At 38.7% G+C, this 27,386-nt stretch overlaps 1 protein-coding gene and 1 pseudogene across 1 annotated transcript in view; one reads left to right on the top strand and one right to left on the bottom strand.

Moving 5' to 3' along the window:
* The window catches only part of LOC107587549 (uncharacterized protein KIAA0825-like), a 76,289-nt gene extending 53,427 nt beyond the window's left edge, over positions 1–22,862 (bottom strand). The window contains exons 1-4 of the mRNA XM_016275363.1: positions 22,398–22,862; positions 18,156–18,293; positions 11,996–12,164; positions 11,189–11,867 (exon numbers count right to left, since the gene is read on the bottom strand). Of these exons, the coding sequence (XP_016130849.1) occupies positions 11,189–11,867; positions 11,996–12,164; positions 18,156–18,286 (979 nt within the window). The 5' untranslated portion in view covers positions 18,287–18,293; positions 22,398–22,862. The remainder of the gene's footprint in view (positions 1–11,188; positions 11,868–11,995; positions 12,165–18,155; positions 18,294–22,397) is intronic.
* A 1,412-nt stretch (positions 22,863–24,274) lies between these two features.
* Positions 24,275–27,386, top strand: part of LOC107587548 (SMC5-SMC6 complex localization factor protein 1-like) — a 29,843-nt pseudogene continuing 26,731 nt past the window's right edge.

Raw genomic sequence — 27,386 nt, 5'->3', positions numbered from 1 at the left:
GACTGGTCATGGCGGCGGTGTTGCAACAATATATAGTGATATTCTCAATGTTACTCAGAAGACAGGATACAGGTTTAACTCATTCGAAATACTAATGCTTAATGTTACACTGTCAGATATGCAAAATAAATCTATCGTATCTCTTGCTCTGACTACTATGTATAGACCGCCAGGGCCATATGCAGATTTCCTCTCAGACCTATTGGTTACTGTTGATAAAGCGCTAATTGCCGGAGATTTTAACATTCACGTTGATAATACAAATGATGCATTAGGACTTGCGTATACTGACCTAATCAACTCTTTTGGAGTCAAGCAAAATGTCACTGGGCCCACTCATCGTTTTAATCATACGCTAGATTTAATTATATCGCATGGAATTGATCTTACTGATATAGATATCGTACCTCAAAGTGATGATGTTACTGACCATTTCCTTGTATTGTGCATGCTGCGTATTACTGATATTAACTATATGGCTCCGCGTTATCATCTGGGCAGAACTATTGTTCCAGCCACCAAAGACAGATTCACAAATAACCTGCCTGATTTATCTCAACTGCTCTGTGTATCCATACATGAACTAGACAAAATGACTAGCAACATGGGCACTATCTTCTCTAATACATTGCACTGCAAAAAATTATTTTCTAGCTTAGATCTTTTGTCTTGTTTCCAGCCAAAATATCTAAAAATTCTTAAATCAAGAAGGATTTTCTGTTTGAAACAAGATTATTTTTCTTACCCCATTGGCAGATTATTTTGCTTGTTTCAAGCAAAAACTCACTTAATTTTGACTTGTTTTTTTCTGAAAACAAGACAATAATTTTTACTTATCTAGAAAATCCTTCTTGATTTAAGACTTTTTAGATATTTTGGCTGGAAACAAGACAAAAGATCTAAGCTAGAAAAGCATTTGTTGCAGTGTAGAAGCTGTTGCCCCCATCAAATTGAAAAAGGTTAGAGAAAAACGTACTGCGCCATGGTACAACAGTAATACCCATTCTCTCAAGAAAAAAACTTGTAGTCTTGAGCGCAAATGGAGAAAAACTAACTTGGTTTTTAGAATTGCGTGGAAAAAAAGTATGTCCAGCTATAGACAGGCTCTAAAAGCTGCCAGGGCCAAGCATATCCCCGAACTCATAGAAAATAACCAAAACAATCCAAGGTTTTTTTTTTAGCACAGTGGCTAGATTAACAAATAACCAGACACCACCCGATCTAAATATTCCCTCACAGTTTAATAGTAATGACTTTATGAATTTCTTCACTGATAAAATAGATAACATCAGAAATTATTAACTCGTTGTTGTCTTTAGGTCACGTCCCAAAACCATTCAACCAAGCTGGCGGTTATTAAGCCTCTTATTAAGAAAACAAAGTACCTAGGATAGCAAAGTTCACTAAATGAGGTAGAGTTTTTTCGCATTTGGCTCCCAAACTCTGGAATAGCCTTCCTGATAACGTTCGGGGTTCAGATACACTCTCACTGTTTAAATCTAGATTAAAGACACTCTTTGGCCAAGCATTAAAATAATGCATCTCATAATCTTGTACTGCAGTTATATCTGATCAAATGCACATTATTATTCTTTAATTTGGGTTAAACAAATCAATTTTACTTAGTTGGAACAGCAGCTACGCTAATTATGTCTCTATTTGTTTAATGTTTAATGTTTTCTGCACTAGGATTTACACAAGCTTCTGTTTGGATCCAGAACACCTGAGAAGAGATGATGCCAACCCCTCAGATGATGCCAACCCTGAAACAACATACAGAACTACCACATTTTGCTATAAGTTTGATTGCATCATATAATAATTGCTGTTAATAGTGTTCATCGTCTGTTTTATTACATCTTAAATTGATTTTTCTCTACATTTCTGCCATATGTACATTAACTGACAGTCACCACTGATAAGCTACCACTAAATATTGTAGAAACTTAATTTGCTGTAAAGCTGTTTTGCAATGATTTGTATGGTGAAAAGTGCTGCACAAATAAACTTGACTTGACTTTAAATCCAAGCGTCGTTGGCGCTGACAGACTCGTGGTTATAGTGCACCGACATATAGCACAACTGTGCTCGCGGCGACCCGAGTTTGATTCCCATCCCGAGTTCCTTTGCCGATCCCACTCCCCTCTTTCCACCCAGTGCTTTCCTGTCAGCTCTCTACTGTCCTATCTAATAAAGGCATAAAAGCCCATAAATATAACTTACAAAAACAATGCAGAGAATCTACATTACCAAGTTGAACCTGTTGCGAAATCTGCTTGAAAAAATTGTTTGCCTTACACAAAATCATATTTAAGTGCACCTTTAATCACTCCCATTCTGCTTCAAATGCCTTTTATTTTATTTCTTCTGCAAAACACAAAATTAGATTTTAGGCAGAAATTCCAAGGAGCTCTTTTTTTTTTTTTTTCAAACAATAAAAAATGGGAAATTATTTAGAACACTAAAAAGTTATTAAATATTTATAAAATATATATATATAAAATAAATAATATAATAACAATATAATTAAAAAGACATTATGGACATTTGGACATTATACAGTAAATCACCTGTGCTCAATGGAAAAGAGCAGCTTGAGCATTCTGCCAAACATCTTCTATTCTCTACAGTCATATTGGTTTGGAACAAGGGTGAATAACTAATGACAGAGTTTTTTTTTTTTTTTTTGGGGGGGGGGGGGGGTCATTATACTGATATATATAATGTGATATAAAATATATATCTGAAAAAACATTATTAAAAGTTATTAAAACTAAATTATTACAATTTAAAATAACTGGGTTCTATTTCATTTTAAAGTGTAGTTAATTTTTGTGATGTCAAAGCAGAATTTTCACCAGCCATTACTATAATATGAAGATTTGTTCCTCAAGAAGGGGGGACAATACTTTAATAGAAAACAGACTAAATAAAACTGAGGAGAAACAACAGATGTGCCTGATCAGCTCTGAATGTCAGCATCTTGTAATTATAGCAACTCTGTTGTGATCATAGGAGCGCACATTTCTTCTTCCCTATAGACAAATCCTTACATCACTGTGACAATAAAAGTTCATTTTCTATTTCAGGACAATTCATGACAATGTATTCTACATACATTGCAAAATGTTTCAAAACCTCACCTGCCTAACATCCACCATCCATCTCCATCCCTCTCAGAGGTGTCCTTGAACCCCACCCGTCCTCTACACCCCAACCACTAACTCACACTTAGAGCGGCCATCTCACCTTTATGTTTAATGCTCTGCTGTCATTCTATCTTGTCTTTTCCTCCCACCCAGCCATTGTCGGGCTATTTATTAGCCCGCCATTAACGGCTTATTAGGGCCTCTCTCGTAGCTAACCATTAGGAGTCTTGTGTGGGAGGATGGCCCAGCCACTGAAGCCATAATGGGGGTTATTACAACACGCTGATGGGGTGGAGGTGTTGAAGGTGTTGAGAGCAGTGATACGTGTCGTTTACTGTGAAAAGAGCTGAGAGTCAGGGCCTCGCCGGGGTCGTTAAAAGGGCATTGCACTCATAGCAGATGTAGTAAAAGAGGGAAGGCCTGGGAGCACAGTAGATAGATGGAACAATGGACGGAGGAGGCAGAAGTGTTTAACAGAACATCGCTCAAGTGTTTGAGAAATATCTATTAAAAGCAGCAGGGAATTCACAGATTAGAACTAAATACAATTATAATGCAAGAGAGAAAAGTATTGAATATACTTTTGAGAAGGATGGCCTGTGGAAGCTTACATAGAGCTCTAAGTGCTTTGTGGGCAACTGTTACACAATAAAAACCCTGTACATTTTTCAGTATGGGGAGAAGATAAAAGACTGCAGGTTTGAACCTTGAAAAGGATGACCCTTGAGCAATCACCATTTTGCTCTTGATTAAGATTAGGGGAAGGTTTTAAACAACAATAAATGAAATTTTCATTTAAAAAATGATTTATTCATCCTTGTGTCATCAAGTACTGCTTCCAAAATAATGCTATTGGTTAAGCCAGTCTTGCTATATTTGGCTGGTCAGGATGCTTAGACAAACAGAGAAATGATTTAAAGACATTTCAACAGCAGTGTTCCTTTAAAGGTATAGATACAGTTCACGCTCATATTGTACCAAACCTATATGACTTTCTTTCTTCTGCACAACACAAAAGAAGCTATTTTTAAAAAGTAGATTAGTTTATGTTCCACAGAAGAAAGTAAGTTAAACAGGTTTTTAACAACACAAGGGTGACTAAATTATTTTTTGTTAAATTAAACTATTTTTCTAAGGTCACTCTAGGACAGTGGTTCTCAATCATTTTGACTCCAAGGTCGCACATTGTCTACAACAATATTTGAAGGCCACATGATTTTCAGTTGACCTAGAGTTACTGGATGAAAATTAAGAATTTAAAAATATTTTTACTATCAGTAAACTACAGTTTTTCCTACAGTTTCTATCCAATAGCATGTTTTAGAGCTTGGCATAATTAGAAAAATGTATAGGCTATCCATTATAATTTGCATGACATTTTCATGTGAAAAAAAAATCACATTTAAATTAGGCTACCTGATTTTCAAGACAGTGAGAATCTGGTTCTTCAAATAAATGTATACGTATATATTTCTTGATTACAAATATCTTGTTTTGTCTCAAATGTTCATTCATATTGAGGCATCCTTGGAAATTTGCTGAAGCATTTTGGGTTCCTCTAAGAACATTTCTGTAAAAAGTTCTGTAAAAAACAAATTTCTGGTATGAAGAACATTTTCTAATATATCGAACCTTTTGTGCAACGGGAAGGTTCCACGGTTGTTTAAAGGTCTTCATGGAACCACAGCCAGTAAAGAACAATTCTTTTTAAGAGTATAGCGACATTCCATGAAAGTTACAGCACATCGAGCATGGCTGCGAGGAATAATAATTGATAATAAATGAAATTACTTGCAAAGCCATATCGTTTTTCTTCAAATGTGTTCTTCAGCAAAAAAAAAGCCTTTTGTAAACTATTCACATCACACTTGCTTTGACTAGAAGGGGGGAGGCGGTGAAAAATGGCACAAAGAAAATGAGGGAGAGAGCTAGGGAGAGAAGAAGAAGAATAAAGAATCATAGGGGAGGCTGGGAAATCCCCAAACAGTTGTTATTGATTCCAGTGTTTACGGGCAGATAGTTTAGTGCCGTTTACAAAACAGAACAGATGCAGCCAGTGAGCAAAAAGGTAAACAATTGCTGTGTGGCAGGTTGCCAAATCCCTGGCCTGGAGTATTAAACTCACACTGAAGTGCATTTCCCCTTTGGGTTACACTCGCTGCCACTTCATCTCCTCCATGCCTGCTCCCTCATTTCTTCTTTCATTCTCCTTTTCCTCCGTCTCTCTCACACACACACAAACAGAGACATGCCGTTCCAGCTCTCGCTGGCTGGCTTGTCCTGCTCTGACCCTTGGGGCCGTGTTCTGCCTAGCTGGGCCATTAGTGCAGAGAATTGCATGTTTCTGACATGGCCCTAAAAGCAATTATTAAATGCTTTTCTCCAAATGATGCCCGGCATCTTTAGGGAATGGGCAATCACGCAACAATTTAGCCACTGATTTCATTTCCTCTCTCTCTCGTATTGGTGTTGATTGGCCTCTCTGGCAGAAAAGTGAGAAAAGAGAGAGAGGCCGATCTTAAAAACGACACAACGGGCGTTCGGCGGCGTTCCTGTTCTTGACGTGGGGCCTGACCCAGAACATTAGCCATTCAGAAAAAGGCTCATTTATCCACCAGCCACGTCTTAAGACGGCGCTCTCCGCTGTCTGTGAGTGACAGCACGACAACGACTCTGCCAAGTGTCACAGACAGACATCCGTATAGATGTGGATGCTCTTGGGACTAGAGATTTCCCATCTCATACAACAGGACGTGCGCTCTTGGTGGTGTTGTGGCTGGCAGGGCCCCGGGGTCTGAACCGACCACATGTGGAGCCCCCTAATGGCCTGAGGGAGTCTGGCTGCTGTGGCATGCAGTGGGTTGTCTGTAGCAGCCCGCTGCTCACTGAGACAGGCGGCATTATAAGCTGCTCCCACTGACACACACTAAACCAGCTCCTTCAATGCCAGAGGCACAGTCCAGCTGGGATGCAGTAGGGGGTGGGCGGCCCATCTTGAGGTAAAAAATGGCAGGTTTTTATATCTTTATTAATGTGTTATAGGGAGGAGTAAATGTTGGAGTCTCCACTTCTAGTCTATTTTTGGCAGCATCACATGCAATTGTTGTTCTGTAGCCATAGGTTGTGCAGGTTAGTCAAATTTACTAAAACAAAATCAGTGACAGGTATAACAGAACTGCTTGACATATTTGAACAATTACTGAGAAATACACAATGAACCCACAGGTAAACAACTTCAATAAATCACATTATGATACTGATTTACACAGAGTAAACAAAACATTATGCTATGGTAACGACTAAAAAAAACTCTGAATCACCCTTTAACAGGATATTCCATGTTAAATAAAAGTTAAGCTTATATGTGACAATCACAAACAGCCACAGAAAATAATTCGAATTGTCCTTCAGTTTTTAAAAACTAGTAATAGAGTACCATTCAAAATGTAGGGTCTATTTTAATATATTTTCAAATGTAATTTACATTTGCAATGGTAGAGCTGAAGCAGTCATTACTCCAGTATCCAGTGTCACACGATCCTTCAGAAATCATTTTAATGCTGATTTGGTGCTCAAGAAAAAAAAAACTTTAGAAAAAAACTTCTTATAATCACTGTTTTAAAAGAAAAAAAATGTGCTTCTTAATATTTTTGTGGAAATCGTGATTTTTATTCAGGATTATTTGATAAATAGAAAGTTTAAAAGAACAGTATTTATTCATGAATAAATTTACTTTGAATGGTAGTATATGTGCAATGGAAGGTTTTTTTTGTTGTTGTTTGTTTTCTGACTACATATAGGTGTATGCACCTGCACATTGCTGTACATTAAAACATGATGGATCTCCTCTGACAACGTTACGTACATACAATGTGGCGTAAATGTCTGATACCACTAGTGAAAATGCTTTTAAATGGCATTTTATGTTCATTTCATACTAAATTTATCAGCATAACAACTACAGCAAAATGCTGAAGTGAAAAAATTCAACATTTCAGAATGTTTCAGTACTATTTGGTTTGCCCCCCTTTTGCTTTAAAAACAGCAGCCTTGAGCTGCACGAACTCCATCCACCTAAAGAACATGTTCCCCAGCATGATTCGAGATGATTCAAAGAGCATATTTACCTTCAGTGGAAAAACATCTGACCGTCTGTACACATGCTCACATCACAAACGTACTTATTTTAGAAGTGACCTAGAGATTAAGACTTATGAAGTTGTCATGTTTATTGTTTTAATAATAAGAAAAAACTTAAATGTTCTGTTTAACCTTCCAGGTTAAAATTAATGCCAGATTTTCACTGAAGTCTCAGAGTTTTGGACCATACTGTATGTTATACAAACTGAAAACTTTGCACTAGCAAAAAGTGAGTGAAGCAATATTGATTTTCTGTAAGCTTTACTGTACATAAAAAAAGAGTAGGCTGCAATATAACAAAGAGTGAAAAATTTAAGGGGGTCTGAATACTTTCCATACCCACTGTATATGTGAAATACCCAATGTCTGTGAGTTTCAAATACAGCATGAAATCTGCACATACACTGTATGTGCAAGAACATACAAACCATCAGCCAGCTCTTTCTCTCACTCACTCACACACACACACACACACACACACATACAATCGGTCTCTCACTTCCACCTTTTCAGTTCTTTATCCTGTCTGCTACAAATCCACTGAGGTGTGATAGTAAGGGTTTAAACTCCTCATTGTTCCAGATCAGCTGACCTGTATGGCAGTCTCCTGAGCCCAGCCCTCACCCCATTACCTCTAAGAAAAAGTGGAGGGGAAAAAAAGACGACATAAAGTGAGAGGGATGAAAAGCAAGGGATGGAAAAAGATGGGTACAAAGGGCTGAGACTCCCACATCTGGTGAAGGAGGGGGGAACAAAGTCTGTTCATCCTTTCAGATGGAGGGGTTAAAGGAACTGGCATATCTGCGCATGAAAAGCTGTTAAATGCTTCAGTGCTTTGACAGTGTGTGATGCCAGGAGCGGCGTCGCTCCCGTGGGACAGAGCGTCAAGATTCATCCCCCTCCCCCCAACCCACCAGCACTTCTCCCAGACGGGCTTTCCGCGAAAATATGGAAAATGAATAAAGCACAATAAATAAAACCTAACAAGACAAAGAAAAGAAACGGCAGGTTGTTTTGATGCCTTCCATTGAAAGCGTACCTTTTATTCGTCATTTACTTCAATACTAAAATATTCAGCTATGTTGCTAAAACACAAACCCTGCAACCATCAAAATTGTCAAAGCATTCATTGTTTGATTTCACCTCATGTTTAGATTTCCTGAGATGTTTGTTAGCTGGAAATCCAGCCATAAAGAGGCATGTGATTGTGCGTTGCTATAACTGACTAATAGAAAAACAACTATTTCAATCATTAAATTTTGCCTATGGGTTTCTGCTACAGTGTTGTAAGTACATTATTTATATACTCATAAGTGTCTGAAATACATTACAGTCAATTTCCAGCAATACACACTTGCAGTGCCCCTGGTAATGTGTTTGAAGGATTGTTGGGCCCTATATAGGTCTGTGGACCTGAATTAAGCAGCCCCATGGACATAGGGACAATTATTGAGCCTGCTGCTACCTCATCCTGTATTTAAGGCGGGAAAATGAAGGAAAGTGTCTGCTGCTTGTAAAAATTAGTGAATTGTGGCAGGAACGTGAATTAAATGGAAGAGAGGTCCTAATGAGTCCATTCAAAAATGGACGCTGACGTCTCTACAAGGAGCCACATTAAGTGAGTCAATTACTGATCTGTCGATACTTGGCATAACATCAGTAGAAAAGGAAGAAGAAGAAGAAAAAAAAGGAGTAAAATGGAGATTGTTACAATCTTTAAAATATGAGAGCATTTGGCAAATGGTGCATTTAAAACTCAAGATGCCTGGAGGTAAGGAATATTTATATGTGACCCTGAACCACAAAACCAGTCATAAGTAGCACGGGTATATTTGTAGCACACTCACACACACACACACACACACACACATACAATCGGTCTCTCACTTCCACCTTTTCAGTTCTTTATCCTGTCTGCTACAAATCCACTGAGGTGTGATAGTAAGGGTTTAAACTCCTCATTGTTCCAGATCAGCTGACCTGTATGGCAGTCTCCTGAGCCCAGCCCTCACCCCATTACCTCTAAGAAAAAGTGGAGGGGAAAAAAAGACGACATAAAGTGAGAGGGATGAAAAGCAAGGGATGGAAAAAGATGGGTACAAAGGGCTGAGACTCCCACATCTGGTGAAGGAGGGGGGAACAAAGTCTGTTCATCCCATTGTATGGGTCAAAATGATCGATTTTTCTTTTATGTCAAAAATCATTAGGATATTGAGTAAAGATCATGAAGATATTTAGTAAATTTCCTACCATGAATATATCCAAACTTAATTTCTGATTAATAATATGCATGGCTAAGGACTTAATTTGGACAACTTTAAAGACAATTTTCTCAATATTTTGATTAATTTGCACCCTCAGATTCCAGATTTTCAAATAATTGTATCTCGGCCAAATACTGTCCAATCCTAACAAACCATCCATCAATGGAAAGCTTATTTGGAAAAATTATGGAAAGATGATGTATAAATCTCAATTTCCAAAACATGACCCTTATGACTGGTTTTGTTGTCCAGGGTCACATATAGTACTAGTTTCATGTAGCTAGACATTCGGTTATCAGCATGAAGTCTGATTCACTTTGCAGTTTATTCCAGACACAAAAGGCCCCAGAAACAGCTGCACACAACCACAGTTTGCTTTTTCACATGAAGCTTAGGTTTAGGTATAGTGATCAACCAACACATTTTTTTTTTTTTTGGTATTGGACGATACATTTTTTCTGTCTGGCCAACAAGTGTCGGAAGAGGACTTTTATTCTGACAGTTCCAGTAATTTTATTTTGACACTGCCAAGAACGCTAGCACCTTAAACGCACTTCTGCCAATGCTAAGAATACTAACGCTTAAAAATAATTGATACCAGCCAATACGTTTTTTTTTTCCGTTTGGCCAATAAGTGTCGGAAGAGGATTTTTATTCTGACAGTGTTGAGAGTGTTATGTACAATGATTCAGTCAATGCAAGACACAGTTTGTCCATTTTCATTAATTTAACAGTTCTGTTTAATTATTTGTATGAAAAAAAAATGGAAATCAAAAATTGTTTGGAAAGTTTTTGTAAACACTGGTGCAATGTGCTGAGTTATCATTAGCTTGCAAGCATCTCAAACAAAAATATAAATATCTTTCAAAGATTTAAAGCCCCAAACCAAGCAAACTTTATGCAGCAAACGGCTCTTTTTCACAGGGAAATCACATACTCTACCAGTCAAAAGTTGTAGAGCACCTCCATCTTTTGAATAAAAAAAAAGAGGTTTACTGCTAGTGGACTACTGAAATCTCCAGTTCAAGAGTGAGTGGCACCCTGGAACCCTGCACCAAAAAGACTACCACAGCATGTTGAAGCCATGCAATACCCTCTGGTATACACTGAGTTGGTCAGGGGTTCACCCTACAGCTAGATAATGACCCACAACATACCTCCAGGCTATGTTAGAACTACCTCAGAAGTAAAAGCTTCAAATCAGGGAATGGTCAGCACAGTCTCCAGACTTAAACCCTATCGAGTTGGTTTGGGATGAACTGGACAGAAGGGTGAAAGCAAAGAAACCTACAAGTGCAACACATTTGTGGAAACTTCTGCATCAGTGTTTGGAAAAACTTTACGAACAGAATTTGGTTTTCATTTAAAAAAATGAGTGTGTTCAGCTATTATTTCTGCCAAGGGGGCTACTCTAAGTCAAAAAGTTGATTCTCCAATTGTTTATTTGTTCTATTATTTCATTTCAAAGCACACTGAGACATTAAACTGTGTAAACAACGTCAATGACAAGAACAACTTTTCAGTACTGTAGCGGTCAGCCAAACAGATTAGAACTGGCAGTTTCAACTTATAAACCAATTTTAATTGCTTCCAGTTCTATGTGCAAAATGAATAGAAGAGCATGAAGATACTGACCTACAGCAGACTTCTTGCAGGACATCTTGCCTCCTTTCATGCTGTGCGTGGTGTTGTCTTTCAGTGCGGTCTCAATCTCCTTGTCCATCAGCACACCTAGTTCCTGTGCCACTGTGTTCAGGTAGACATGGTTGAGGAAGACAATGATGTTATGTGGTTCTGCAACTCCATTAAGCACATGAATTTCCTCTCGAAGCATTGAGCAAAGAGCCTGAGAGGCGGTTTGAAAGCCCAGAGTCAGTCTGTCGAAGCCCTTCTCCCCACCTGGGATGCAGCTCTGGCAGTTTCGGAGAACACTGAGGACGGCCTTGATCTGAAGGTGTTGGTACCAGCTGAAGACCTTTGTTTCAGGGTAGAGGAATAACAGTTGCTGAAGGTAGAAGATCTTCTGAGGAACCTTGGTCCCAACACCCAGTTCTCCCTCAGTCTGGCTTGGTTCAGTCATCATCTGGAGTTTGCCAAGTAAGTGGCTCCGCAATGAGAACCGAACATTATCCCATGCCTTCTGGACTTCCAGAGCAAGGTCATCACGTGGCATGGATAAGTTAGGAGATGAGGAATGCTCTTCGCTAGATGCAGGGCAGGAAGTAGGGAAAGCAACACCACATTGAGTAGAGATGTTCAGTAGTAAATGTAGAATAGCCTCTTCAAAAGCGTCCTCTGCCTTTAGCGAGTTTTCCTGTTAAAATATGACAGACAGAATTAATAATGTCAAGAACTGAATGTGGAATCAATACTATTCCTCAACATGTCATGATGATGTATGTTGGACAGATTGCATTTGGAGTTAAGTATGGTTTTGATCACCAAGGCTCGAAGGAAGTCCAGAAGCTCTTGGTGTCCCGTAGCCACTGGTTTCAGGATGCTCAAGTTGCGCTGACTGAACCACTGGAGGCATTCTATTGGACTGGGAACTCTCTCTCCGCTACTGGCCTCACCAACCTTGGCCTGCAGTTCCTTCAGGTTCTGTTCAATACTATAATAAAAGGAAGCACACACTCTCAAGAAGGGGTACAAACTCTGCCTGCATAAAAGTCTTCAATGTCAGTGATTTACTTTCCACCGTCACAATTTACTATCTTAAAGGCACTAAATCAACTTACAGGAATATTAAAATAGTCATGACCAAGGGTTCAAAGATTTGCAGACACATTTATGTCAGTAATTCAGATTTTTACTTGCCCCACATACATACATACATACATACATAATGGCCATGTGGCATCGGTGTACAGAAAAGGCTGAGAATTAAAAACATGGTAAATTGTGTTAAACAGAGCAGGGAGGGTTGCATTCTCAATGATACCTGAATGCATGAACATATAGCCAACAATATCTAATAAAAAAGACACAATGAGAGATGGATGTGCATCATTTTGTTAATGACACATATTCAAATTCTGCTCAAATATGAAGCATTTTTCATGGGGCTCTGCTGGAAAAATTACAGCTGTGGTTCCTACACATTCTGAAGTTTGAAAACTGCCTGCTTTGTGTGATCCTCTTCTTCTATCAATAAAATGTCAAAGAAAAATAGACACAACATGGACATTCTGTTTAGAAAATCTTTGTCTGACTTAATATTGCGCTGTTGAATTACAATAAACTTTTAGCGCTGAAATTATTTTTATACACTCTCACAATGTGTTACATGCGAGCTGTCCCTTAAACTCAAGTACACTCCGGTTACTGTCACTCTACAGCTGATATCAGCCACATCGGGGCTAATGAACACAGACATCAATATATCAGTTGTGTGTGCATGTTTCGGCATGTGGCACATCTCTCTCAACGACACAGGATGAGCGGATCTTCCTCATAACCACACGGCATCAGCACTTCTGTCTCCTTCTATCCATGAAAAATGAGACATGACACAAAGCCGTAAAGCCATACAGGTACATACACACACACGGCAGCTGAAACACACTCTTACAAAGCGACATAAACCACTGACTGCTGTAAACACTATGGCTATGCATGAGTCCAGATGCCTTCGAATGGCAGCTTATTAAATTCCATTTAAACCTGACACAGTTTTACTTCCTCGAAAAATAGAGAGCAAACATAAAGTGAACATAAAGGGCTGTTAATTTTAACGATATGCAGCTAAATAATGTAGAAAGCAAAGATGAAGAGGGCTCTTTTCGTTGGTTAAAATGCAAGGTTGCCGACAGGAATCCAACAAATGTGTCTCTTTTTGTAGTAAAAAGGAAATATGTGTGACGAGAGGACATGAAGGTGCTGACAGACCGTGCTGGAAAAGCAAATCTTCCCTTTCTGTTTAATGAACAGCCTAAAGCTCGCTGTAAAAACACAAGCTCTAAAAGGGAACATAAAAATTCTGTTTTACACACTAAAGATGCTGTCGACACAGACACACAAACAAAACTGCCCTTTTCCGCTTATAGTCTACGCGTGTTGACGAAAGCAGCCAAATTGTATATAAATGTGTGGAGTTTTAGAGTTCGTTTTACCAGTTTGGTATATTTTGAGAAGTTTTGTGTGAACTATTCTCTTTATAGGGTGTTCTGAACATGTTAATGACAATTATTTGCTACTCTGTGTTTTCTGTGAACATTGTTAACTCAAGGATATCGCTCAGCTTAGCTCTTATACATTAGTTAAGTGTAGCCATCCAGAGCTAGCAGAAAGGCAGATATACTGACTAAGTCTGTTTAATGTTTCTAATAAAATAAGGATTTGTGCTCAGAGCCGGTGCTGAGCCAGGCGTCACCCCAGGACTCTGCTCAAACAGCAGGGTCTAAACGAGCTTCCATCTGTGCAGTCACACAACGCTAAAACTTCATAAAAGTCCCATCTCTCATCCGCACACACTTCTGCCATTCACCAACGCCTGCGTAATCCTCTGTGTATCGGCACTGGATGGGGTCAGCGATCACTGAAGGCGAGTCACGGACAGTGTTGGTCTTAGCACTCACGAGGACTGGCATCAATCAAAGGGGCAGCTGCTGTCAAACTTCTGCCCGCCTGCCACTGATGATGTGCCAGAGTTTCACATTGCAACAATAAATATTTAAGGGACATGCTTCACATATGAATAGATTATCACAGATGGGTTCAAAATGAATTGAAAATTCATGTGAAAGTTTTCTTCTAAAAAAATTAATACAATCAGATTAAATTAGCTTTTGGGAATCTTTTGGTAACACTTTTAATAAAGTCTGCATATATAAAGCATTCTATTTTTCCCTCCTAAATATTATTTTTGAAAAATTGTAAAACTCCAATCATCCTAGAACAAGCGGTTTACTTCCCTCTCATGATCGCTGCCACATTGGGAACTAGCCTTTTATTGGATACTAATCATAGTTGACTACATTTGCGTATATGGCAAAGTCTACAGTAGCATTGTGAGATGAAAACCGGTTATGCTGCATCCATACCAGTAAGTATCAGTATAAAGACCAAGACCACTGTCAAAGCAAAGTAAAACAAAACAAACAAAAACTGATTTTTCATCAGACATCAATTTGCGACCCAACACAGCACCAAAATTGCAGATTTTATAAAATAAAAAATTACTTTTTTTTTTAAATCAAAAACACAAACATTTGTTAATATTAAATAATGTAATTTCACTCTTTTAAAATATTAACAAACTATAGGAGAAGCATCTATTCTCACTATGCATGAATGCATAGTTTGTTGCAGTCCACTAGTTAGAAATCTCTGCCTTATTATACCATATGCAATCTTTTTTTTCTCCATATTTACTACTATTTACCCATTCATGGTATAAAGAGTATAATACTTGATGACACATGATATAATATATGATATTAAGCACCGTTCATTTGTTTTGATGCATTGCTCTTTAACGATGTAGCTAAGAATATGAACATTTCACAACTATGAATTATTGCCTTGCCTTACATACAACTAATTATAGGTAAATAACAATACAAAAAATACATCATACATATAAAAAAATATAGGTATACAGACATATCTTTCTGTGAAGAAGATTAAGTCAAGACAAAGCGCCCTATCATCTGACCTCACTTGAAGAGGGGTGCTAACCCCCTCCAGATTAATCAGATCCAATAACACGATTTTCACTGACTCGGACAGCCACACACAACAAGAAAGAAAGAAAGAACAGAGGCATTCAGAGAGAGAGATCGTCTCACAGAAACACACCGACTAAAGCCAAAAAGACCGTCAACAGCCTCACACGCGCACAAAAAAATCCTGATTAATCTACCCTTTAAATCAAACAACAACAAAAGGAGAAGTTGAAAGGAATTTCAGGGAGACCAGACTCCCCAGCTCAGTCCCCACAAAACCCTGAGCGCAGAGACAGCGAAAGCTCCCTTAAGCCTTATTCTCAGCTTCCTCCCTGTCTGCCAATCACGCTTCCAAAACTGTAATTGTTTTTCAAATCCACACAAACCAGACATGACAGACCAGGTAAAGAGAGAGCGAGGGGGGGGGGGACAAGAGGACTAGAAAGAAAGAGAGAGGCAACGGGAGTCTTTTATTAAATATGATGGCATGTTTCACAGCTCTCTGCCTTACAGAAACCCAATACACTGATTAGTCAGCGTTTTGACGTTATCTTAAGTTCCTTGTCAAAATTAATTTAGTGTGGGTGGGCTGTCGCGCTCCAGGAGAGTGAAGCGGAGAAGGAAATAGCAGGGTGAGAGGGAGGGAGAGGAAAAGATCTCTTTCAAATAAGCCCCAGCTTCAGTGAGCACCAAGTCATGTGCCCAGGAAACAAATAGCCTATCTGGGAGCTATCAAAGAAGGCCTCTCTTTCCCTGAATATGCCGGACCCAATGAGACCCATGAAAGTGGATCCCGCCGACTGCAGATCTGGCCTGCTTAGCCTCCTCCGGTGCCAAACCCCCAACGGGTTATTTGTCAGGACGCACACACGAGGTAAATTGGCATGCCGCTGCGGCTATCTTCCATAAGCCGGGTTGAAATCCGAAGCCCGGCCTCCCGTCGTTGGACTATGGCTGACACTTCATTAGGGGCCGGCGTACTGCCGGTGGCCTCCCTGAGTGTCCGGTTTGATGAAGCTTAATGGATAACAGCGTTTCAATTTGGGAGATCCGAGGCTGTTTGACAGGCTATCTTAATCTCCTTCAATTAGGAAGTGGCTCTTAGGCAAATCTCCGACATCCTAGAACCGAGAGGAGGCGGCCCGTCTCGTTGACCCGTAAATGGGTTAGGACCGAGAAATGAGGCGGGCAGCCGCGAATTCTCCAGTTTCCAATTCTTCTCTTGGGTTTGTCCTAGGATAAGTAGATTAGGTAGCAGGTGTAGAGCACAGCTTTGGCCCACCCCAGAGGAGGTCACAGAAAAGGGCGAAGTCATCACCCACTTTGGCTCGGCTCCGACTGACCACTGGAGCTACACCCTTCCCACCCTCCCTTTCTCTTTCTCCTAGGCACAATTCCCTATTATCCGGGTTCTTTGTTCTTATAATGGTTCCCCATCTTCCATCTTTCTCCAAGAACACAAAATAACCCTTTAATGCTTAGAGAGGCAGAAAAACTGTCTCGGCCTTCAGTAATAATCCTTGAATTACCCACACAAGGGTTTTCGTTTCAAGATGTGGAATCTTCAATTATTACTTTCCCATTTGGAGAGGAGAGAGGCCGGACAGACAGGAATGAGAACGTGTGTCTAATGGCAGGGGGGAGTAAGATTGCCTTTGTTCACGCACAACACATTTAGCGTAGACCCTTCTGGTCTGCCCATGTCCTCAGAGCAACATAAAGGATAAAAGCATGGCAGAGATAGATTTTTTCGAAACCGGCGGCACAATGGAAAGAGGTGCCATCAGGGAGGGTAGACAGGGAAGGATCAGGAGAACAAACAGAAATCTAGTCGTGAGAAGCATGTCCTCCAAAACTACCGATGCAAGTGAGAATCTGAGGTGCATTATCGGAGTAAAAAGATTGCGAATTAAAACAGAGCGAGAGAAACAAGTTCAGGGGTGCTCGTCAACATGTCCTTCGCCGACAACAAAACCTCAATATCTGATAATGCCAAAACCTTCCATCAAAATGGAAAAAAGGATGTCTAGCTGCAAGCTTGCATTCAGAATGTGTTTAAGTTCATTGATTTCAGGTGAAGTGGCATGCTATTCATCAACCCTCAATTAATCATGTGGTCTCAATGTTAGGATTACCGACACTGGAGGAAGCTTCTGTGGAAATAATAGCTCTGAAAATGAAGTGCTATACAATGTCCACTCAAGCACTAAACAACTGCTACCGCCCTGCAGTTACATCTCCTACATGACAAAAAATCCTTGTGCTTAATATAATGTATATGCCTATGCAATTTTATGTCTCATCCAACAGTCCTGAGAGTAGCAATTCATACAGTATCCTTGTAGTACAAACACCTTGGTCATATATTGTTGGTCATATATATTAAAATACTGATGCATTTTATATCAGGGTGATCAATAATCTTCTAAAGAACCAGCACCTTTAAGACTGAAGCACATGGAGGATCAATACAAACTGAGACTGTCTCATTTTGAATGGGTCAGTCCATTAAAAACCTACAAGATGTGTGTTTGAGATGAAGGGCTGTATTCCCTGTATACCAGTAAATGACATAATCCATAATCATATTTTTTTTTTGGCATCTCAGGATTGAGCATAGAAATTGCTTTTATTCTATAAAATAGGGAACATTGCTATTGTTTGTGTCCTGTATGAATGCAATGGTAAAATAAAAACACACAGACCTAAAAATTATAAATAGTGTAAAACATTACTCATTTGTTGATCATTTTTCCATTTCAATCCATTCACAAATCACCTTGTCAATTTCAACAAATCTTCATCTAGAACAACAATGTTCAGCACATCACAGCAAACATCATCTGCTATTATGCCTTGCAAACGCAAATATCTACACTATCGTTCAAAAGTTTGAGGACGGTAAGATTTTTTTGTGAGTCTTCTAGGCTACTGACCTGCAGGCGTTAAGTCTGAGTTTCTCCTCTGTGTCTCTGATCAGGTTTTGGATGTCCACCTCACTGGGGATTCCTTCCACCTGCAGCTCCACAAATGCATGGTCATGCAGGAAGTCACCTTGCCAGTCCATCGCTTCCCTGCAAAACAATGAAAAACTAGTGAAACTTTATAACGTATTAAAGTTCTTTCCTGCTTTAAAAACATAATTTAGCCATCATATTTATATACTATACATTCAGACCATACGGTAATCCAGATCTTCAGCTCTGTTCAAGGAAGACTATTTAACATTTTGTTTCGAATTAGGGTCAGTGTTGCCATGTCCACTTACTATACGTGACTAAAGGCTCATCCACTCCAAGAATGATAGCTATAAATAAATATATAACAACTATATTAGCATCTAAACCAATGATAATGCTGTTTATTAATGTTTTTTTTATTATACTGTGCTGCAGTTTTGTCTTCTGCCATAAGCTCTTTAATGTCAGGTGGATTCTGACTGAATAGAATTAGAACAATTATTAAAAATGTATAGTTTTAGATATTGTTATATTTATCGCCCTTAGTGTGAACGACCCTTTAGTAATCATTCTGCTGAAACATGCACTGCTCCTATGTCGTTTGCCGCTGTAAATGCAAAGTTCTTTAAAACAGGATGGATTCTGATTGGCTGTCAATGTTTTATCGTTCATCAGCTGGGAAAATACTTATAAAAGTGATTCCAACAATGTCGTTCCCCTGTGCCATCATCATTATAGTTGTAGTGTGGATTTCCCTATTGTTTTAAGTGTAGAATTATTTTGAAAACTATATCCTTTTAGTTATCATCCTTGGTATCAACCACTGATCTATAATAGAGAACATTGGTACCACTTTATATTAAGTGGCTTTAACTATGTACTTACATTTAAATTAATCATTTAATACAATGTATGTATTGTGTACATACATGTTTTACATTGTACTTATATATATTTTTTTTAAATACCTGCATGTAATTACATCTGTAATTAATTTCTGTAGTTACATTTATAGTTACCCTGTTGACCCATCCCTTACACCTTAAACCTATCCATACCACCAAACCTGTCTCTAACCTTACCCGTATCCCACCACAATAGCAGCAGGAGTATTTTGCAATACAATATGAACACAATAAGTACATTGTACTTATGACATTTTTTGATGTAAGTACATAGTAGTTAAGGCCACCTAAAATAAAGTGGAAATAGAACATTAGATATAGATCAGTGGTATCAAAAGACTTTTATGGCTTGTGACATCATAAAGCTGGATATAAATATGGCAAAGTCTCAGTTTGCATTTTGGGGCTTATTTCCAGAATATAGTTAAATTCAATTCAATTCAAGGCAAGGCAAGGCAAGTTTATTTGTATAGCACATTTCATACACAATGGTAATTCAAAGTGCTTTACATAAAATAAAATAAAAACAATAATCACAACAATAAAACAAGGAATTTAAAAACTTTGAAAATTATTTATAAAAAAAAAAAAAAAAAAAAGCTTCAAGCTTATTTGTATAGCGCTTTTCACGATAAAAATCGTTACAAAGCAACTTTACAGAAAATAAATTTTCTACAATATTTAGTAGTAGCTTATTAGTGGTGACTGTCAGTTAATGTACATATGGCAGAAATGTACGGCAAAATCAATTAAAGACTATTAAAGTGACGTGAGTGAGTGACGTGACATGTGGCCAAGTATGGTGACCCATACTTGGAATTAGTGCTCTGCATTTAACCCATCCAAAGTGCACACACACACAGCAGTGAACACACACACACCGTGAACACACACCCGGAGCAGTGGGCAGCCATTTATGCTGCGGCGCCTGGGGAGCAGTTGGGGGTTCGGTGCCTTGCTCAAGGGCACCTCAGTCATGGTACTGAAGGTGGAGAGAGCGCTATACATTCACTCCCCCCACCTACAATCCCTGCCGGTACGAGACTCGAACCCGCAACCTTTGGGTTATGAGTCTGACTCTCTAACCATTAGGCCACAACTAACAGCAAATATTATATGATGCAATCAAACTTATAGCAAAATGTGGGAGTTCTGTATGTTGTTTCAGGGTTGGCATCATCTGAGGTCCTCTGAGGGGTGGGCATCATCTCTTCTCAGGTGTTCTGGAGCCAGACTGAAGCTTGTGTAAATCCTAGTTACCACGGGATAGTTGTATCTTTGGGATTGCTAATGCTTGGGTTCTTTAGCATAATAAAGTGACACATTTTGCCCCAGGTTTCATTTTTCCAGGACATGCCACACTCCAATGATTCCTGAATACAATTTATTTTCTTTTTTTTGCCAAAAGATGCCAAAGAGATTTATTCATTACCAACCTTTTTTCATATAATCAATAGATATATTTTTTAAATATGGAAGTTTCTCTCATTTCATAATTCATCATTCTCAATTCATAAACCCACCCCAAAATAAAAGGATAAGGGACTTTTAGGTAAGGAAAGTTGGGCTTTTTTTGGTGAAATCTGGCAACCCAAGCGAAATGAACAAAAGTACATTAGAGTTTCTTCTGCAGCAAATGACTGTATTGGGTAAAATACATCTCTATACAGCTCCATTTCACACCTATTTTGGGAACCATAACCTACTTTGTGGACAGCCATTGCCAGAAAAATGAAAAGAAGTGGAAAGAAATAATCAATGTCTGCTTGTGTACTGCATTTGTCTGAATGGGATCAAATGTAAGCTTGAAAAGGGAAGCCTTTATGTTTGATGAAACGTGTCCTCGAACACACATGACGGCCCTTTACACGAAATGATTTGATTTCACCTCCAACACGATCTTTGCGCGTCAAAGCGCAGCTGGAACAAGGCGCTAGTTATCATCTGCCATAAATATTTCTAGCCTCAATCCATTGTTTTTCATCTATCCGGTTCCCCTCTCTGTGTCAAGCTGGAGTGTCATTCAATTTACAGTACAGCTCGGTGGTAATACATGCATATCGGAAAGAGTGGCCTTGCGGTATTACCAGACGCCGGCGAGATATAGACTGACACATCTTCTTGCCATCGCTTTAAATAAACAATCCATCTGGCCTCAGATTGCTATAAAGCCCTCAACGTTCAAGTCTCACAGATCCAGCACGCGCTAGAGAGAGAGACTGTATCAACGTCGTCATCGCAAGTCAAGTGGAGTGTAATGGAGAGTGTCAGTGTCAATTTGGCTTTGCTGGCGCCCCTCTCCCCTTCATCTGGGCTGATTTTAATAATCCCTGTCAAACACCAAACAGCTCGCACTTCCTCTCCGACACGACAGCCCTTTCTCCTCGCCCAGACAGAAATCTCAACATTAATTTAGCCCGCACAACGGCAAAGGCTGTCCAGCTGGACAAATATTATTTCCCTCACTTGACAGACTCTGCAGTTAAGCCCGCGTGTTATTATTTTCTAAACTCGATTCAAGCCTCGACTACTGTCTGAGGGGAAAGAGTGAAGAGAGAGAGTGACTTATGTAGGTTTTTAAGATACAGGATTAGGAACTGAACAGTGTAATTACACTGAGACCGACTGCGTCAATGTCTGTGCACACACGCGTGTGTGTAGCCGATGTTACAAAGGGATGCGCATCATCGCCCGTGTCTCATCCACATGAGAGTTGTGGGAAAAGTGTCAGGTTCATGCCGTCACCACATAGGGCCCAATTAGGCAGATGCACCCTCCATTTCCTTTGTCTTGTTATCTATTTTGAACTCAAATGTTGTGGAGTCCCAGAGTAGTTCTGAAAGCTGCCACACAAGGAAGAGAGCTGGAGCTGTGCATAAGTGTGTGTGTGTGTGTGTGAGAGAGAGAGAGAGAAAGAGCTGGGGCAGATGTATTCTCTCGACACTTAAAGACACACTAGTACACACACACACACACACACAAACACACACAAACACGAACACGAACACACACACAAACACGAACACACACACAAACAAACAAACAAACAAACAAACAAACAAACAAACAAACAAACAAACACACACACACAAACACACACACAAACACAAACACAAAGACACACAAACACACACAGACACACACAAACAAACAAACACACACACACACACACACACAAACACACACGAACACACCCACACACACACACAAACACACCCACACACCACACACACAAGCACGCACGCACATACACACACACACACACACTAGTAAATACTACTAAACACTGAGGTTAAGGCAAAGTACACAGTACCTATTCACGCTGTGGTTTCAGGGGCTCTTCATCACATTAAATCCAACAGCAATGAAGGACTATCAGGGCTCAAATCCAAGCAGAATTGTCAGGTGCATTTCTTCCCAAATCTTTACTTATCACTGCAGTGAAATGACCTAAATGATCTGAGAAGTGTTTACTATTGCAATCCAATCTAAAGGCATGAGTCTAACAGTGTCGAGTAAATATAGCAAATGGCCAGCCTCACACACTGAGCCAGCACTGATGGAAGGAACCTGCGAGTGTTTTAATGGGAATGTAAGAAATAGTGTTTCAGTCATTTATATCGATCCACAACATGAGATTGTAGACAAAAGTGTCGTATAATATTAAAAGGCTTTCTGATGGTTAAATAGCATGCGGTCTAGCTCGCTTACGAGGACGAATACTTGAACTGTTCAGCCGTCGCATCCGTTTGTTTGTAAACACGTGTGGTGACGCACTGTTGTGATTCTTAAGCGAAAAGCGTCTCTGACAACCAACCGGAAGCATATCAGTATTTCCGTGTTACGGAACAGAGCATATCACAGAGAAAAGGGGGGAGCGTGTATTTGTTAATATTATAATATTCTCCTCAGTCGTTGTTTGTACGTCATAAATGATCTCTCTTTTATTTTAGAAGTGGTTTCAGTACTTTTTATGAGTGTACGCACCTCAAGTTAGGGACAGTAATATTTATGTGAGTTTGAACATACTGGTCACCCCTAATAATATACCGTGGTCAGGCAACACACTGTACGCTAGTTTTGAAGTGCAACTAAACTAAGCGAAATGAATGACAACGAAAGGGAGAAATATCTAATCCATCTAATTTGACAGTTAGCGTCATATTAATCATGGTTTGAGTGTGTTATATATACAGTACTGATGGTCGCTCGATAAAATGTCCGCGCCGTTGTAGTAAGCGCGAGATCAAACTGTCCAATTCATCATATCAGAGTGATTTCACGGGTTTCAGTTTCAGGTAAGATACTATCTACGCTTCTTATTGTTGTAAAGCAGCTGTCAAATCACAATCTAATTCAGATCGATAGAGTTCATTCAACTTTACTTGCGTTTCTTCTGTTCTTTAGTGTTTGTAAACAGCCAATAGCTGTAATATATTTATCTAATAATCTGTTTTTTTTCCCACTAGGATGATGGACAACAAATACATCTTTCAAATGTCTGGCATCAAGAATCATTCCCAGAAAAGACAGTTACTCCATGGCATCAGAAAGCTGATATCTGAAGATCTGATAAGCAGATATATTACTTACTGTAACAACCTTATAAATGAAGAGTTCTGCTGTTGTACAGTGGCCCCAAAATATTTGGAGAGTTTAATCAGACATAATGTGTTTGACTGTGTTTGCATTAGATACGAAATATCAAACAGAATTTATTAAATAAAACTGATAATAACAATAATACACATGAGAACATGCATTAAGCGAAATATTTAACAAGCGTGTTGTTTTAAATATTTAAATCGCAGTTAATATACCTATATTATCTACCAATATACCTAAAAGTAATTAGAAAAAGCGTTCAAGTTAATTGTAAGAAAAGGTCTAGCATTCTCTGCAGAATTTACTTATTTTGATATATTATAAAATGTAATTCAATATTTTTAACCTCTCAAAAGTGCACTGCTATATAATTCAGTTAATTTCACACAAGCCTCTCTTCCACGACATCAAGCATTTCTTACTGTGCATGTAGAAAATGATAAAGTGTTGGTTATTAGCCCTGAAAAATGACTCTTCCCGAATTGCTTCCCGATGCTACAATGTATTTCGGACCATGTAATGTTGTCCTTGCCCTCAGTACCATCTTAATATAGGCACAGATTGCTCTCTCTCTCTACTAATTGAAACCCTCATGAGCATAAATTCAACCTCCAAGTTCTTGACCTTTTCCTAAATGATCTCGTGGTAAGGCTGAAGACCAGATTAGAAAGGTGACTTTACATGTCCGATAAAAGAGATTTATTTTTTAGCTTAATTTACAGTTCACAATATTTCATTGACTCATGTTTCTATGTTCCAGGATTATAAGGAGGCAACAACTCACCTCATCGCCAAAAAAAGCTTTAGCGAGTGAAAAGTTTATTGCAGCCTGTGCTTGAGGTCTGTAATATTGAGAGTTGACTGTCATAATCGAGTAGAGAGCATGCAATAAACTAATAACACATAAGCATAAAATAACAAACTGAAATGGTGATTCTGTTTGGTTTCTTTCTGTTTCAGGGAAGTGGATAGTCACTCCAGAGTTTGTTCTGCTCCCAGAGGCTTCATATGAATTAAACTTAACAGCTCAGATTCCTGAAACACCCAATCCACTGAAAACATGGAGAGAGAGAGAGAGAGGGTGTCTAATGGCACTGTGTCTGGAGCTTTTCAGGTGAACGTCACTATATTGTTAACTCGCTTAGAAAACGGCTGAAAGAAATTAAACATGTTTCATTTCCCATCTCCACCTGTAGGACTGGGTAGTGCTCATTGACATTGATGATCCAGCGAGGAGAAGTGTGTATGTCAGGTCAGGATGTGCACAGTGACAATTTTGTACAACATGCCTTCAGAAATGTCGTTGATGTAGTTGGAGGTTCATGGTGAAACTGCTAATGGGAATTCTTACAAACCACATTTTGTTTGCAGGATATTAAAAGCAGGCAGAGCTGTTGTCATCACAGACTGGTCGACTTCAAATGATGTAACTCACGTGATAACCACAAATACATCCAAAGATAAAGGCGAGAAGTGCAGAATCCCTCACTATAGTGTCAGCTATGTAGCCAAACATCTTTTTGGGGTAAAGGAACTCTTTGTATTATTTGCTTTTAAAAGAAATTAGTTTATAAAAGTGACACATCTATCATTGTTAAATCATCATCATGTCATTTCAAACGTGCTGTACTGTTTTGACTTATTTCATTGCACACAGAATGAAGAATTGTTTTTTTTTCTTCATACAACAGAACATGTAGTGACTAGTGACTGTCAAGTGCCAAACAGGACAAAAAAGCCCTATAAAAGTTCTTCATAAACATGTTCATGTTATGGACATAGAACCTTGGTGCACTGTTTTTTGTTGTGCTAAGGTTTCATGACCATGGCACTAAACAGTGCTTCGGGATATTGCAGACAAGACATATGGACAAATTTTCTGAGACTTTTGTGGGGTTTTTTTGTTTTTTTTTACTTAGTCACTATGTCACTAGTATCATGTTACTGCAAAACACCTTGTGTTCCACTGAATAAAAAATGATACAGGTGTAACAACATAAACATAATAAATTATGATATTTTGGGGTAAACTATTCCTTTTACTCTCATGACTAAATTGGACTTATTAGAATATTATGTAGTCTAAAATCTATTAACAATCATGTTTGTTTTCTTAATACTTTTATTCAGGAAGTAGCATTAAATTCACTAAAAGTGACAGTATTTCTTTTTTCTTTTTTACATGTCTTGAGCATTCAAACTTTAAAAATGTAAAATTTCACAATACCGCTGTATTGTTACTGTATTGTAAATACATAAATGCAGCCTTGGAGAGCAGATAGGTCTCTTTAAAAAAAAAAAAAAATAATAATAAAATCTTGCCAACCCCAAACTTTTGATAGTCTATTTGCAAAAAAAAAAAATGCTCTTTTGATTTGGACGGCTTTTACTTTTTACATTCAACGTCAGAATTTGCTATTGGTGATTTATTTGTTGTCTTTCTTTTGCAGCATGTTTGCTCAGTTAAACTGGTCCTGTAATTTGGAGTCCTTCGATGAACAAGAGAGCTGTGAAATGGCCATCGATGTTGCTGTAATCATTGAGTCTATGGATGTTACTGATGACATTTCACAAGAAGAATTGGAGGAAATGCTCAAAGAATACATCATAATAATGGAGGTCTAATATATTTTTATTCTCCTCATCCACTTTTTATTCTGGTACTTTTATATATCATTTTGAAACATAATTATGGCTTTCACAGATGGATTTTGGGCACAAATGAGAAAGTTGTCATGGTTATCAATGTAATTTCTATAAAATATGACCTTACATGACATCTCGTTTCAGCAACGGAAGAAAATGCTTTTGACAGTCCCAGAGTTCTACAGCTACTGCACACCCAACCTGCCAGTTCAGGTATTCAAATCTGTGAAAAACTTTTCAACAAACCCATCTGCCATACACAAGCTGTTAAAGTACAGAGAGGATCTAGAGGATCGGGTCATTCAATTTCCTGTGTGTCACATAGAGGAGTAATAAACGCAGGGCTCATCACAGCCAGGTCACCTGATTTAGGCAAATCTGTTTGATCGGTACGCTCATGATTGGCATACCCATTAAAGAAACATTGCAATGTGCCTACACTGGTTTCTCAAGCGGAAATGTCCGAATGCACTCATTTGACATTGACCCTGAGAACACATTATCATCAGTCATCTTATTTCCTGTGTGTCTTTCTTTCTCTGTTTCTCTTGTACTCAGATTCAGCAATGTGCAGAGCTTGGTAGAGTGTGCTTCTTCCCTCAAGCTCTGGAGGAGATTCTGGGGTCCCTGCAGCCTGGAGTGATGCCCCCAGTCACACACTGCATGTATGTATAATAAGAGCTATTCTAAATCCCAGAGGCACTTATAAAGCACTGTTACATTCAGTTGGTGTTATCTTTCTTAAAAAGCAAAGTGTGGTAGTTTCTTTTTCATTAAGGGTGTTGTAAGGATTGTGATTTCTGATACATGAAAACAGCGTTCTTTACCACCCACTGAAAGTCTGTTCACACAAAGTGCAAAAATTCATGGCAATAAGATGTTAAAACGTATTTTTTTCTTTATGCAAAAACTCACTACTGTGCTTAACAAATGCCATTGTTTTTCTGTGTATACAAATAGCATACTGTTGGCATAGAGTCAAGCTAAATGAAAGGGAGTACAGAATATGACAATCAATTGCATATGTATATGTATAACATAACATGTGAGG

The sequence above is a fragment of the Sinocyclocheilus grahami genome, unplaced genomic scaffold (genome assembly GCF_001515645.1).
Source record: "Sinocyclocheilus grahami isolate Dianchi unplaced genomic scaffold, SAMN03320097.WGS_v1.1 scaffold93.1, whole genome shotgun sequence".
Taxonomy (NCBI): domain Eukaryota; kingdom Metazoa; phylum Chordata; class Actinopteri; order Cypriniformes; family Cyprinidae; genus Sinocyclocheilus; species Sinocyclocheilus grahami.
Note: the sequence above shows the minus strand (reverse complement) of the source record. Positions and strands in the feature narration are given on the sequence as shown.